Source organism: Terrapene carolina, unplaced genomic scaffold, assembly GCF_002925995.2.
Source record: "Terrapene carolina triunguis isolate 2854851 unplaced genomic scaffold, T_m_triunguis-2.0 Scaffold355, whole genome shotgun sequence".
Lineage (NCBI taxonomy): Eukaryota > Metazoa > Chordata > Testudines > Emydidae > Terrapene > Terrapene triunguis.
The window spans coordinates 14,435-30,579 of NW_020664706.1; the positions used below are offsets into that span (position 1 = coordinate 14,435).

Sequence of the window (16,145 nt, forward strand, 5' to 3'; positions counted from 1 at the left end):
TTGCAGTAGATGGCCTTCTGAGGTCTTTTCCAAACCTAATCTTCTATGATTCTAAGTTATTTGACTCAAAGACGATATCATAGCAAAAACACACAGTTTCATAACTGTCAAAAACAAGTTCTCATAGAATGTCCTCAATTCTTGCAGCAGCTTTCCTGTTATTAGCACTTTCCAAATGAAACATTTGATTTATCTTCCAGGCTTCCTGAAGGATTGGACATAGAAAGATCAGGTACATTTTGTTCACCGGATCACTGCACATATGATAAAGAAGTTCAGCCTTGTAGTTCTTTATTTGACTTTGGCAATCTAAAAGCATAGCTTCTGTTTGTCCGAACTGATCCAGAACCCTGTTCACACAGGGACTAATGGAGAGCCACTTTGTGTCAGAAAGCTGCAGTGTCTTTTGGTGTTCTGGAAGTCACAGAAAGGCTGAGTAGCAGGATGTGTGGGAGTGGGGAAGGATGGGTGATGCTGATAGGAAACAGGTGATGGTCAGAGAGAAGAAACTCAGCAACAGAGAGAACAGTGCTCAATCATGAAGTGAAAAGACCATAGGTGTGAGGAAGTTCTCAGACTGTAAACTCCCACAATGTTGGGCTCAGCCAAAAGGAAAAAAAGCATCCTTGACTAATGAGGAGATATCCTTCCTCCTCTTGTCATGCAGGTTTAAAGTCAGTGGCCGCCAGTGATGACCTTCTGCATTTGCCCACTTTGTCACGAAGCTCTTTGGTTTTGACCCCGTAAATGATAGGGTTGAGCATAGGTGGTACGATGAAACAGAGGTTGGCCAAGATGATATGAATGTGCGGAGTGATGCCCTGACCAAACCGATGTGTCAGAATGGAGAAGAGGATGGGAGTATACGCTGTCAGCATGACACAGATGTGGGCTGTGCAGGTTTTGAGGGCTTTCAGGTTGGCTTTCTTGGAGGAGATTCTGAGGACAGCCCTGATGATCAGACCATAGGACAAGCCAATGAGCGTCAGGTCGAACCCAATGACTATAACTGCTATCACCAAGCCATACAACCTGCTGACTGTGATGTCCCCACATGACATCTTTGCTACAACTATGTGATCACAGTATGTATGGGGGATTATCTGGTTCGCACAGAATGGCAGCCTGCTCAAGAACAGGGGCTCGGGCAGAATGAAGAAAACAGCTCTTGTCAAACCCACTAGCCCCAGTTTAGCTATTCGTGCGTTGGTGAGGATGGTGGTGTATCTCAGAGGGCTACATATGGCGACGTAGCGATCAAAGGCCATTGTCACGAGGATGGCTGAGTGCATAATAGCAATCGCATACAGGAAGAACATCTGGGCAAGGCAGCCATTCACAGTAATGCCTTTCAAATTGAACCAAAATATAAACAGTGCCTTTGGCACAATGGAGGTAGACATGCCAATATCTGTGAGCGCCAGCATGCAGATCAGAAGGTACATTGGCTTGTGCAGACTCTGTTCTTTGCCTACAACAAACACAACTGTGAAATTTCCCAACAGGCTGATAATGTAGAACGTAAAGAAAGGGATGGAAATCCAGATGTGAGCAGCTTCCAGGCCAGGGATACCCATTAGGATGAATAATGAAGTGTCAGAAGGGGTGAAGTTGAAAGCTGCCATGAGGTGATTGATGCATCAATTGGGCTCAGAAATGGTCAAGGTGTCTGTGAAGGGAGAAAAGCAGAGTGTGGGCGTTTACATGCTTTATAACAAATACTACGGTTAATATGTATAGTTATTAAAAATATGGAAAGGGCAGTGAGTTGCCAACATTTACAAATGACACCAGAATATTTAGATCACAGTCAAGTCTATGAGTCTATAAGTCCAAAGAAGTTTTCAGAGGGAGCTAACCAAGCCGGTGAATGGACAGCATGATGGCAGATGAATTTCTATGTCAATAAACTGTGATGTGTATGCCAATTGGCGGGAAAAGCTTGAATTCCTCAAACACCTAACAAGGTTCTAATTTGACTGTATGAACTCTGGACAGGAAGCAAAACACTGGAATCCAGGAGGAATAGGGTGGAGACTCATACAGAAAATACAATACCATGAAATCAGTCAATGCTTCACCCTTCTCTGGACTCCTCTGTGTCATACTAGGCACATTTCTGAGACAGGATATTACAGAACTAGAGGTGGATCAGGGAAGGGCAATGAGAATGATCAAGAGCCTGGGGAAACTCTCATCTGAAGAGAGGTTGAAAAGACTGATTTTTGCCTTAGAAAAGAGATGAATAAGAGGGGAAACAAAAAAAGTCTGTAAATTACTGACTGGCAGAGAGTATATCAAAATGCGTTTCCCCATCTCATAACACAAGATAAAGAGGACATTCAATTAAACTGAAATGTGGCATATTCAGATCATGAAAAACGTGGAATTCGACTGAAAAAACAATGAAGAGTCCAGTGGCACCTTAAAGACTAACACATTTATTTGGGCATAAGCTTTCTTGGGCTATAACCCACTTCATCAGAGGCATGGAGTGGAAACTACAGGAGGCTGGTATAAATATACTAACACATGAAAAGTTGGGAGTTACTTTACCAAGTGGAGGACCACTGCTAACGAGGTCAATTCAATCAAGGTGTATGTGGCCCACTCCCAACAGTTGATGAGAGGGTGTGAATACCAAAAAGTGGGGGAAATTACTTTTTATAGTGAGCCAGCCATTCCCAGTCTCTATTCAGATCCAGTCTGATAATGTCAAGTTTGCAAGATAATCCCAGCTCTGCAGTTTCTCACTAAAGTCTGTTTTTGAAGTCTTTTTGTTGAAGAATGGCCATTTTTAAGTCTGTTACTGAGTGTCCAAGGAGATTGAATGGTTTTTTAATGTTATCATTCTTGATATCTGATTTGTGTCCATTTATTCTTTTGCATAGAGACTGTCCGGTTTGGCCAATGTACATGGCAAGGGGCATTGCTGGCACATGATGGCATTCATCACATTGGTAGATGTGCAAGTGAGCAAGTCCCTGATGGTGTGGCTGATGTGGTTAGGTCCTATGATGGTGTCCCTTGAGTAGATATGTGGACAGAGTTGGCAATGGGGTTTGTTTCATAGATTCATAGATTCTAGGACTGGAAGGGACCTCGAGAGGTCATCGAGTCCAGTCCCCTGCCCGCATGGCAGGACCAAATACTGTCTAGACCATCCCTGATAGACATTTATCTAACCTACTCTTAAATATCTCCAGAGATGGAGATTCCACAACCTCCCTAGGCAATTTATTCCAGTGTTTAACCACCCTGACAGTTAGGAACTTTTTCCTAATGTCCAACCTAGACCTCCCTTGCTGCAGTTTAAGCCCATTGGTTCTTGTTACAGGGATTGGTTCCTGGATTAGTGCTTCTGTTGTGTGTTGCTGGTGAGTATTTGCTTCAGGTTGCGGGGCTGCCTGTAAGAGAAGACTGGTCTGCCTCCCAAGGTCTGTGAGAGTGAGGGATCATTTTCCACAATAGGTTGTAGATCATTGATGTGCTGGAGAGGTTTTGGCTGGGGGTTGTAGGTGATGGCTAGTGGCGTTCTGTTACTTTCTTTGTTGGGCCTGTCCTGTAGTAGGTGACTTCTGGGTACCCATCTGGCTCTGTCAATCTGTTTCTTAGGGCTTGGCTACACTTGCAAGTTAGAGTGCATTAAAGCAGCCCTGGGCGCCCTAACTCCTGAGGTCTCCACACTGGCAAGGTACTTAGAGCACCTGGACTCGGCAGCTGGAGCGCTCCTGGTAATCCACCTCCATGAGAAGCATAAAGCTTGCTGTGCCCCGGCTGAAATGCCCAGGCATCAGTGTGGATAATGTGTTGCATTACTGCACTGTGATTGACCCCCGGAAATGTCCCATAATCCCCTGAAGTCAAGTGGCCACTCTTGGCACTGTTTTGAACTCAACTGCAGGCATGCGGCTATCCCCGTTCAAAGCTCCGTTTCTGACAGCCGGCATGCTTATCTGCTCCGGGACAAAGCAAACCATTGTGAGAGTGTGTGAGAGAGAGGGGTGGGGGGGGGAGGAGATCTGCAGCTGTCTGAACTTACAAGACAGCATGCTGACACACTCTGCCCCCCAAAACACACTGTTTCTTCCCCCACATACACACAACACACTCCCTGTCACATTCTACCCACCCCACCCCCATTTGAAAAGCACGTTGCAGCCACTTGCATGCTGGGAGAGCTACCACAATGCACTGCTCTTTGTGGCATTGCAAGAGCTGCTAATGTGGCCAAGTCAGGGCGCTTGCAGCTGACAGTGTAAACACACGGCAGCGTTTTCCTTGCTGCGGTCTCCGAAGGCTGGTTTAATTCCCAGTGCTCTACATCTGCAAGTGTAGCCCAGCCCTTAATTTCCCCAGGTGGGTACTGTCGTTTTAAGAACGCTTAGAGATCCTGTAGTTGTTTGTCTCTGTCTGAGGGATTGGAGCAAATGCAGTTGTATCTTAGAGCTTGGCTGTAGACAATGGATCGTGTGATGTGTCCTGGATGGAAGCTGGAGGCATGTAGGTAAGTATAGCAGTCAGTAGGTTTTTGGTATAGGGTGGTGTTTATGTGACCATCACTTATTTGCACTGTAATGTCCAGGAAGTGGATCTCTTGTGTGGACTGGTCCAAGCTGAGGTTGATGGTGGGGTGGAAATTGTTGATGTCCCAGTGGAATTCCTCAAGCGTCCCCTTCCCATGGGTCCAGATGATGAAGATGCCATCAGTGTAGTGCAAGTAGAGGAGGGGCGCTGGGGGACGAGAGCTGAGGAAGCGTTGTTCCAAGTTAGAATTAGACTGATAAACGCATTTCCACATGAGGATACATTTATGATGAGACTAGCCAGTTACAATAATTTTCAGCTAAATAAATATTTTCAAAAGGCTATATGATCACATGCTCCAGGGAAAAGGCAATCTCTACCTGTTAGGAATTAGGTAACAATCAAGAAATGAATGGCAAAAAACAACAGAAAGGTTTGGGGGGGAAAATAGGTAAAAAAAAATTAGTTACAAGGTAACTATAAATTGGGTGAATAAAGTCCCTGATAGTACCAGTACCAATCACACTTTGGGGTCAGTATCAGTTCCTCCAAAGTAAGGCACATGTTAGTCAAAACAATCGTATTCAGTGTCTGGCGATCAATATTAAATCCTGACACAGCAAAGCTATGGATGCATCACAGAACAATACAACCAATGGATCAGAGAAGCTAGTCATTCCTGTTTCCTGACCAGTAAAATTTACCAAAGAGAGACAACCAGCAGTATGGGTAACCTCTAACATGAATGAACAGTCCTGTGCAGCAGCTCATTACATTTATAAATAAAGACATTTGTATGTAAAGGCCTCATTTGTAATGTCATTATTCCAAATTCCTGTTTTATGTCTCATACACACAGCACTGTGGGACACACTGTAATAATGCCAATCCAGTATTTCAGAACACTCAACCTACTGCCAATAATAATACAGGTGGTAACAGTAATTTCCCTAATAGGAATTTGCCACAAGCGCCAAACTTCACCACCGAGACTGGAAAGGGATTGTTATGCCTGGATATAAAGTGCTGTCATATATACACATACTTTCTATGCATACATACCCATATGTAACATACCAATATATACACCATATCTACATTATCCATACATATTAATTATCTAAAATTGCCCCCAAAGCTCAATCATAAACCTACATTTCAAAGTCATGGTCCTGGGCCTAACATTCCCAGGTCTACTATAAGCGACTACAAACAATTGGAAAATAAAATCTGTCCATCGGTCGTATGAGGGAATGTGCAGTCTATGGGACAGATGGGGCATATATGTGCGGATGGGAAAGTAAGGTGGCCACATAACACTGTTTATCCCACTGGGTCATCTTCAGTCTATGCATTATCCTTTCCTGGGACAATGGGTGAACGTCTTCTCCATAAAAAGATAAAAATGGGGGAATGTAGTAGGAAAAGAACCTGAAACATAAACCCTTGTATCAAAGCCCTGGTATGAGGCTTGAGGCCTGAGCTAAAGTAGACAAAGCTTTACTTATATAAAGCAAAGACAAACTGTGAGGAAGAGGTAGGACCTGCTCAGAGAATCTGACAAGAACTGGGCTGATACTGCAGAAATACACATTCCTAAGAAGTGCTAGTCACAGAGCAGAGTGTTCATGGAAACACATCCCAATATCAAGTGGTACCGGAATATCCAAATATCAAGGAGTTACAAAAACATTCCCCAAGGATAACAGGAACACACTCACCCCTCTGAAAAGATAAGGTCAGAATGTTAATACGTAATACAGATGTTTTAATCGAACCAGCATGTACAAGAAGATGGGTCATAACAAGCCCATCAGGGGACAGTAACTAATTATGTCAGAGGGGCAGTATGTAACCTGTTTGTGTCAGAATATAAAGATGTATCTCAGAGGGAGGGTCTTTGTCTAGCCTAGGGAAAAACGAAAAGTCCCGCTGTTCACTGAGCTGGTCGATTGTTACGGGCATACATGTGTTAGTCGTCCGTTAGCGTCTGCAGGATACTAGTACCGAGCTTCATCAACAATAAACCTGTCTTGGTCATTGGGGAGTTCACTCGAGGTCTACTGTGCCCATTGTGAGTGCAGAGCTGGGACAGCACACAGAGAGAATACACACACACAGCCAAACATCTAACCACACTGACCAGGGTGCTGCTGGATTCGGGCCAGCCTAGGATGGGGAAGGAGAGTACAGACATGGGGTCAGAATATGATGGGAGGTTGAACCATCTGAGGAGGAAAGATCATTTCTACTGGTGAAATGCCTGAAGTTACATAAATAACATTCAGTAACAACAATTAGAAACCAAACTGAGTAAAGGTTGTGACACCCAGGCTGCAGTTCTGTAGCTTGCAGGGCCAAAGAGGTCCTGAGACGCACCTAAACATCCTTGGGACCAGGAAATGTCCCAGCGCTAGGCGGGGCCCCACACCCAGGCTGCAGTTCTGTGCTCACATGTACTCAGGGCCAGGAAAGGTCCCAGCACTGGACTTGGACCAACAATCAAAATGAAAATATGAATTTCAGCAGTGCTGCCCACCTGTGTGTGTACACCCTTTGCCTGCCCCAGAACCCCCAGTACTCCCCACCTATTCGTCTACATACCCCTGCCTCCCCACATAGTCCAACGCTTGCCTGATTGTCTGTGTACTCCCTGCTTGCCCCAACAACACCCAGCGCTTCCTGCCTCTCCATATACACCCCATGCCTACTTCTGCAAAGTCCAGAACTGCCCACCTGTCCATGTACACTCCCAGCCTGCCCCCACAACCCCCAGCACTGCCTGTCTGTGTATACCCCCTGGCTTCTCCACAACCCCCAGAGCTGCTGCTTCTCTGTGTGCACTGTGCTGTTTGCCCCCACAACCAACAGGGCTGCCCACCTGTCCATGCACCCCTCCTTCCTTCCCCACAAGCCCCAGCACTGCCCGCTTTTCCCTGTACCACCTGCATGCCCCAACAACCCTGAGTGCTGCCTGCTTGTCTGTGTACCTGCCCCCTACCTGCCCCCACAGCCCCAAGCATTGTCCGCCCATCCATGTGGGTCTTACACACCCACACCTACCAGCCCTGCCACATAGTGACACCCCTCACCCAGGACCAAAACCACATGACAGACCCCACAGTGACAGTTCACAGAAATACCTTCTGAAACAAGTTAAACTGAGTATCTTCCTGCAACAGTGAAATGGGGGAGATCAGAATGAACAGCCTCTCTGGGGGCAAAGGGAACCCCAACAGCTGCTCTGTCTGTGAAGGGTGTTGGGGGTAGAAATTGAGAGAGCGGGAAGAATTGACACTGGAGGCAGGACCATTCACTCAATTATCACTGTTTATTGCATCAGAGTTGCCATGGATACTACACTCCCTCCCTCCTCCCCACACACACACACTGTGCATTCCTGGACCTCCTCTGCTGAGATTTACAACCCTGCCTGGTTTCCTCCATGCCAGAAACATGCTTTTCTTTTTACTGCTTTTTGGTGCTTCTCGTCCTCTCCAGAACCAGAGATGCAGGGGCACAGAGAAAGTAGACCCCTTCCTGAAAAATTTAGTATCCTCCTTGTTCTGAACCTTTAAACCTGTGAGTTTGAGATTTCACCAATTCTCCTCTCAGTTTTTCTTTAGGCCAAACAAGCTCACCCTTTCTTAGAGGCCACGGGACTACTCCAGTTGAAGTCACTGGAGGCTCATGGCCAGTGTAAATCAGGCCATTTATTTAAGTCCCTACATGTGGATTAAGAGTGAATTCTGCCCCTATTGGGTGATTTGCCATTGAAATCAGTGGAACCAGATTCACCTGTAGTGTTTAACTTTCGGCTCTGAGATGTGAAAATCATGGCTTCAGGTCCTGCTACAGAGAGTGCTATTCTGTTAGGGTCACGGTGCTCAAAGAGTCTGAAGAAAATCCGGAGTTTATGTGGTATTCTGAGATAGGGTATGAAAGATGGGGATTTCAAACATGTGGGCCGTGATTTTGATGTCGGGGGGCCAGTGTCAAATGAGAGTGACCCACTGTAGGCAGAATGTGAGAGCAGAATCTGTCCAGTGTGTGGTAACACTGATACCCACTGCAGAGGCTTTGGCTGCACTTCCCAACAGGGCAGTGGAGTCGCTGAACTGGAAAACTTGAGCGAACCAGAGGAAAAACCAGACACCCCCAAAAGGCAGCTAATGAGATAGATAGAAGGACACAGGAAGGTTATAAGTTTCAAGTCAAGAACCATCAGGGCAGAAATTCACCAGCACGGCAACTTGTACTGTTTAGTATTGTCAAAAAGACAAGGGATTTACCTGGTAAATTGGAACTACAAATGTACTAGAAATAGTTTAGACAAATTCTTGTTTTTAAGATCAGTTATTTGTGTCTGACTGACCCCTGAGCACTAACTTTAATGCAGAAACAAGCAACTCACCAAAATCCTGCTCAGCAGAGAGAGGAAATTTCCTAACAGTGACAAGAAGGCAGAGTCCTGTGAATCGGTATAGGAATTTCACATCTCCTGCTCGACATACTGGACAGCATGCTTTATGATTCTCCTGTACAATCCCTAAGGACTCTTTGGTTGCCCAGGACTCCTGGAGAATTCCCTGAGCTCTGTGAAGAGCAGAAAATAGACCCTGGAAAAAAATCATCCTGAGAGCCTCCCCAGGGAGTGAGGAAATGATTTGCAGATACCAGGAGCTCAGATTTTCAGGGCAAACTGAATCTTACAGACTGTTCAGCCTAGCAATTGACAATGGCTTTCTTTTCTGTGTCTAGCCTCTGAAATGGGGCTTCTCCACTCACTCTGTGATTCCTTCACCACTCCGAAGTCCAGAATCACCTGGAATTCATTGAGATTCCCAAATCTGTTGCACAGGGACCATTTTTATTTTATTATTTTATTTTACGTAGGTATGCCCTGCTGGGGTGAGAGCACAGTGGTAAAGGAACCAAACCACTGCTATGCCTGGATCTTTTCTTCAGGCTACAGTCCCTCCCCCATGCTTGCATCACAGAGGCCTGGGGGCCTAATTTGCGCTCCAGAGAGTATGAGTGTCAGGGGATGTGACCTCCGGGAGCAGTCTGGGAGCTGCGCAAACTGCTGTGCCCCTCTAATCACCCAACTGGGCTGGCCCTTGTTCACACTGCTTTGCTGGTGATTAAGCCTCTCCAGGCCCTGTTATCACCCAACATGACAGCAAGGCCGACAAAACACCCAAACTGAGCTTCCCAAGGGTATACCTAAGCCACCCAAGAGCAAACAGAAGACATCAGCCAATTTCCAAGTCCTGAGGCTCACAACCCCCACTGGAGTATAAACCCACATTTATACTGTCTTGCCCTGCACAGGATCTATACAATGTGAGCTCATTAATAGAGTTGTCCTGCCCTTGATGTGGGAAGGATATGCAAGAAGTCTATGTTAATCAAGCTGAGATTTTCTCCAGACACTCAAAGGCACACTGATTTCGATAAACAAAACAAAACAAAAAACAAGTGTAACTACAAAAAGATGGATTTTAAGCAATTAAACGTCATCATAAACAGGTCAAAACAGATTACCTAGCAAATAGCCCCCACCCCCTGCAAATTAAGCCTAAAATACTAGAAATGCTTTCAGCCTGGGACCAGCACTTCCTTCAGTTCAGTCTTTCTTTCTCGGTGACAAGTATCAGAGGGGTAGCCATGTTAGTCTGTATCCACAAAAAGAGGAATCCGGTGGCACCTTTAAGAATAACAATTTATTTGGGCATAAGCATTTGCAGGTAAAAAAACTACACTACAGAATTATTTGGGCATAAGCTTTCGTGGGGAAAAAAATCCACTTTTTGCATCTGAAGAAGTGGATTTTTTACCCACAAAAGCGTATGCCCAAATACATCTGTCAGTCTTTAAGATGCCACCGGACTCCTCGTTGTCTTTCGTGGGTGTTTCCAGGAGTTCTCTTGTGTGGGGAGAGAGGCCACTAGATGATGTCACACCCAACCTTATATACCTTTAACATATGGAGGAAATTCTTTGTTCCAAAAAACATTTCCCCGTCTAGTTTGTGGAAAAATACAGGTACCCATAATGGAGTTCGATGTCATGTGGTCTGGTCACATGACCTTGCATGCCCTACTGAGTCATAGCAGCCATTATCCAAAGGCTATCTGAAACAGCAATCAGAGGAGAGGCAAACACAAGGAATTTGCCTGGGGGGAGTTCCCACAGAGTTTTTTGCCTTTCAGGTTTCTGTGGGCAGTAAATACAACATGTGAAGAGCCTTCTAGAAGGAAGACAATATGGATAGTGAGTGATCAGCTGTTGTGACCTGCACGGGATGTGCCATGTTTGTCTTTCTCCCAGAGGATAGAAGCGACTTTGATGCAATGCAGGGTTGATACTTGGGTCTCTAGTCCTTAACCTTCTCTTCCAATATGGAGACCAGCTTGCACTTCATACAGACAGAGAAAATGAAGACTTTCTTCATTTGGTTCTGCAGGCACAGCATGCTGAAGAATCAGAGGGGGCAGCACAGAAGTGGAATGAAACTTGGCAGCATGTGACCTCCAGAAGAAGAAAGAGGAGACCCCATGGACCCCCAATGCAGATAGAGGTCAGAAACCATTTTCAGGCTCTCTGCACAGGTACTGTGGTGGAGAATGGTTAGTATAGTAGGAAGAGAGCCTGAAACAAGACCCTGCACTAGAGTCCCAGTATGAGGCCTTCATTCTGAGCAGGAGTTGTGGCTCGAAGCAAGCACTGCTCACGAGCGCAGTATAACTCAGCCAGCCTCTCGGTCAGACTGAGTGTGTGGAAAAGTACAGCCACTGACAGGAAAAGATCTCAGGCTGCAAAATAAACACATCTAGGTTAGAATCATAGGCTCCTGTACCTAGCACTAGGAGCCCCTGGTACATGAAGCACTGAGACAGCCTGACACCAGAAAGATAACTAGAACCTTCTGACCTCCGAGGTATCATGACACGATGAACAGAGATGTTTTGATTATACCACCCGAGACTTGGAGATGGGTAGGCTTAGGTGACATCACAGGGTGGTACATGACCTCATCAGAGGGTGATGAGCATAAGAATCAGGGGGGCAGTACAAGCCCTTCTCGCAGTATAGTATAAATAACAGTGTACAATAAAACAACTTATTCGGCCCAGGGGATGCTGGCACATCCGTCCAGTGTTTCAGCCGTTCCATTGTACCAGAGTGCTCATATTTGAAGGGTTCTCTAAGATATAGGATGTTTCTCATTGTGCTTCACTAGAATAAATATGGGCTCAGGTGCCTTCGTTGCTCAGCTAATTCATGGTTGTGTCAATTTCTTCGATCATGGAGTGTTGTCTCAGTTACCTGCAGAAACGGAGACAGCATACACAAAGAGGTACGTACACAACCAAACAATATCTGTCAGCGCTCTCAATGAACACTGACAACAATTTGGACGAGCCGTCTGTGGGAAGGGATCAGAAGGAGACTGGAAGGCATGTGATGCATTGTTCCAGAGATGGGGGTTCCACGACCACCACTCCCAAGAAGAGAGGAGAGTTGGTGGTGGTCATGGACTCCCTCCTAAACCCAAAATTGGATGGAATACTCCAGATGTGGCCTCACCAGTGCTGAATAGAGGGGAATAATCACTTCCCTCGATCTGCTAACAGTGCTCCTACCAATGCAGCCTAATATACCATTAGCCTTCTTGGCAACAAGGGCACACTGCACTTAGGATGGAAGAATCCCAGGCACTGCTACAGGCTGGGGACTGACTGTGTAAGCAGCAGTTCTGCATAAAAGGACCTGGGGATTACAGTGGGCAAGAAGCTGGATATAAGTCAGCAGTGTGCAACTCACCCCTGGGCTCAGAGTGTCAGCTGGCTGTTGTTACGTGCCGAAGGCTGGAATGTCGTTGCCTCCGTAGCACTGTTCAGGCTGCTCAGTGCTTCTGTCTTTGGAGCTCCAATGTTATCAGTATTAACAGGAAAGGGAACCTGTTAATTCAGCAGACCTCGATGTTATTCATAAAGAAAAACCACAGGCACGGTTCCATGACAAAGGCACCCAACCAGCTTTATTACCCTTTATACGTAGTCTTAGCGCCCTAGCTATGAGCCAAATGAGGAAATGAGCTTATGGAATTCCTTTTCCCAGGTGGTAATTGTGGGGGACTGACGTTACAGTTTACCAGACAGGGCTCATGTCTGACGAAGTACAAACACAGGATATGGGGTTATATCTCTGTCTGGTGAGCTGCCGGCATAAGGTGCATTACAGGAAACCCCAGAACAGTGAATTTTGAATCATAGAGTATTAGGGTTGGAAGAGACCTCAGTTGGTCATCTAGTCCAACCCCCTGCTCAAAGCAGGACCAACACCAACTAAATCATCCCAACCAGGGCTTTGTCAAGCCGGGACTTAAAAACCTCTAAGGATGAAGATTCCACCACCTTCCTAGGTAACCCATTCCAGTGCTTCACCACCCTCCTAGTGAAATAGTGTTTCCTAATATCCAACCTAGACCTCCCCCACTGCAACTTGAGACCATTGATTCTTGTTCTGTCATCTGCCACCACTGAGAACAGCCTTGCTCCATCCTCTTTGGAACCCCCCTTCAGGTAGTTGAAGGCTGCTATCAAATCCCCCCTCACTCTTCCCTTCTGCAGACTAAATAACCCTCGTTCCCTCAGCCGCTCCTCGTAAGTCATGTGCCCCAGCCCTCTAATAATTTTCGTTGCCCTCTGCTGGACTCTCTCCAATTTGTCCACATCCCTTCTGTAGTGGGGGGACCAATACTGGATACAATACTCCAGGTGTGTCCTCACCAGTGCCAAATAGAGGGGAATAATCACTTCCTTCCTTCTGCTTGCAATGTTTCTACTAATACAGTCCAATATGCTGTTGGACACCTTGGCATCTAGTGCACGCTGCTGACTCATATCCAGCTTCTTGTCCACTATAATGCCTAGGTCATTTCTACAGAACTGTTGCCTAGCCACTCGATCCCTAGTCTGTAGCGGTGCATGGGATTCTTCTCTCCTAAGGCCAGGACTCTGCACTTGTCCTTGTTGAACCTCATCAGATTTCTTTTGGCTCAATCCTCCAATTTGTCTAGGTCACCCTGGACCCTTTCCCTAACCTCCAGCGTATCTACCTCTCCCCCCAGCTTAGTGTCATCTGCAAACTTGCTGAGGGTGCAATTCATCCCATCATCCAGATCACTAATAAAGCTGTTGAACAAAACCGGCCCCAGGACCAACCCCTGGGGCACTCCGCTTGACATTGGCTGCCAACTAGACATCGAGCCACTGATCACTACCCACTGAGCCTGATGATCTAGCCAGCTTTCTATCCACCCTATAGTCCATTCATCCATCCCATACTTCTTTAATTTGCTGGCAAGAATACTGTGGGAGACCGTATCAAAAGCTTTGCTAAAGTCAAGGAATAGCACGTCCACTGCTTTCCCCTCATCCACAGAGCCAGTTATCTCCTCATAGAAGGTAATTAGGTTAGTTAGGCATGAATTGCCCTTGGTGTATCCATGCTGACTGTTCCTGATCACTTTCCTCTCCTCTAAGTGCTTCAAATTTGATTCCTTGAATACCTACTCCATGATTTTTCCAGGGACTGAGGTGAGACTGACTGACCTGTAGTTCCCCAGATCCTCCTCCTTCCCCTTTTTAAAGATGGGCACTACATTAACCTTCTTCCAGTCATCAGGGACCTCCCCCGATCGCCATGAGTTTTCAAAGATAATGGCCAATGGCTCTGCAATCACATCCTCCAACTCTTTTAGTACCCTCGGATGCAGTGCATCCGGCCCTGTGGACTTGTGCTCGTCCAGCTTTTCTAAATAGTCACGAACCACTCCTTTCTCCACAGAGGGATGGTCAACTCCTCCCCATACTGTGCAGAAGTCTGGGAGCTGATCTTGTTCGTGAAGACAGAGGCAAAAAAAGCATTGAATACATGAGCTTTTTCCACATCCTCTGACACTAGGTTGGGGTGTGGGAGGAGGTGAGGGCTCTGGGCTGAGGGTACAGGTTCTGGGGTGGTGCCAGGGATGAGGAGTTTGGGGTGTAGGAGGGGGCTCCAGGTTTGGGAGGGCTCTGGATTGGGGCTGGGGCATGGGCTTGTCCTGGCTCCGTACTGCGCTCTGCGCTGCAAGCAGCCAACATGTCTGGCTCCTGGGGGAGGGAAGAGCCTCGGCCTGCTTCTCTCACCTGCACGCACCACCCCCCAGCTCCCATTGGCTGATTCCTGGCCAATTGGAGTGCAGAGCCAATGCTCAGGGAGGGGGCAGCACGTGGAGGTCCGTGTCCCCCATAGGTAGAAGCCAGACCTGCTGGCTGCTACCGCGGTGTAGAGCAGGGTGGTGCTGGAAGAGGTAGGAAGTAGCTTACCTTGGTTCTGCAGCACCGCTGACTGGACCTTTAATCATCCAGTTGGCAGTGTTGACCAGAGCCGCCAGGGTCCCTTTTCGACCGGGTGTTCCAGTCGAAAACCAGACCCCTGGTCACCCTAAAATGCAACCGAGATGGAGCTACTATAAGCTGGGTGCATAACTGGTTGGAAAATCATTGCCAGAGAATAGTTATCAGTGGCTCACAGTCATGCTGGAAGGTCATAACAAGTGGGGTCCCTCAGGGATCAGTTGTAGGTCTGGCTCTGTTCAATATCTTCAAAGATTATTTAGATAATGGCATAGAGAGAACACTTACAAAGTTTGTGGATGATACCAAGCGGGGAGGAGTTGCAAGTGCTTTGAAGGATAGGATGATAATTCAAAATGATCTGGACAAATTAGAGAAATGGTTTGAAGTAAACATTAAAGGAACAATCAGATGCACACATACAGAATGGGAAATGACTGCCTAGGAAGGGATCTGGGGGTCATAGTGGACCACAAACTAAATATGAGTCAACAGGGTAACACTGTTGCAAAAAAAAAGAAGTAATCGTTCTGGGATGGATTAGCAGGAGTGTTGAAAGCAAGACACGAAAAGTAATTTTTCCGCTCAACTCTGCGTGGATCAGGCCTCAACTGGAGTATTGTCCAGTCTTCAAAGCCCGCCAGTCTAGCAACGTCTTCCTGTGCTGCGTCCTCTGCCCATGGCCCCACCTTGCTTTCCCCAGCCACTCACCATGCTCGGCTGCTGTGTTACTTGTGCCCGGGCCAGCACCCACTATCCTGGCTCTGGCCCCGCAGCTGCCTGCTGTAGCTCAGCCCTGATTCCCCATAGGTGTAGCCGCTCTGTGCTGCCCCAGCTCCTGGCCCCCCACCCCTGCCTCAGTTCTGATGTTCTGCCTCTGGCACATCCCTGGGCTTCTGCTTGCCAGATTTCTACTGCATTAATGGCCCAAAGTCACTTAACAACTAACGCTAAAGACGCCCGATCTATTTGTTGAAACAAATTTTTTTTATTATTATTAACATATTGGTCTATACATCAAGTAGCAACGGGATTTTTTTCTTAGATAGATAGTACAGATCTGATTTTCAAAAAAAAATAAAAAAATAAAAAAAAAGCTACAAGCCCCAGCAGGAGTTCACTAACATTAGCAACAAAGTGAGATGAAAATCAAATTAACATTCAAAACCCTAGTACTGGTACTTGTATCCCGATCGAGGGTTGGCAGAT

At 46.5% G+C, this 16,145-nt stretch overlaps 1 protein-coding gene across 1 annotated transcript; it reads right to left on the reverse strand.

Moving 5' to 3' along the window:
• Nucleotides 1-659: 659 nt before the first annotated feature.
• LOC112105974 (olfactory receptor 52E2-like) lies at nt 660-1,625 on the reverse strand. The gene has a single exon (XM_024198992.1). The coding sequence runs from the start codon at nt 1,623-1,625 to the stop codon at nt 660-662; it is 966 nt and encodes a 321-aa protein (XP_024054760.1).
• Nucleotides 1,626-16,145: the final 14,520 nt, after the last annotated feature.

What these genes read in the sequence shown, in the direction of transcription:
- LOC112105974 (XM_024198992.1), bottom strand. Translation starts at nt 1,625, where the DNA reads ATGGCAGCTTTCAACTTCACCCCTTCTGACACTTCATTATTCATCCTA.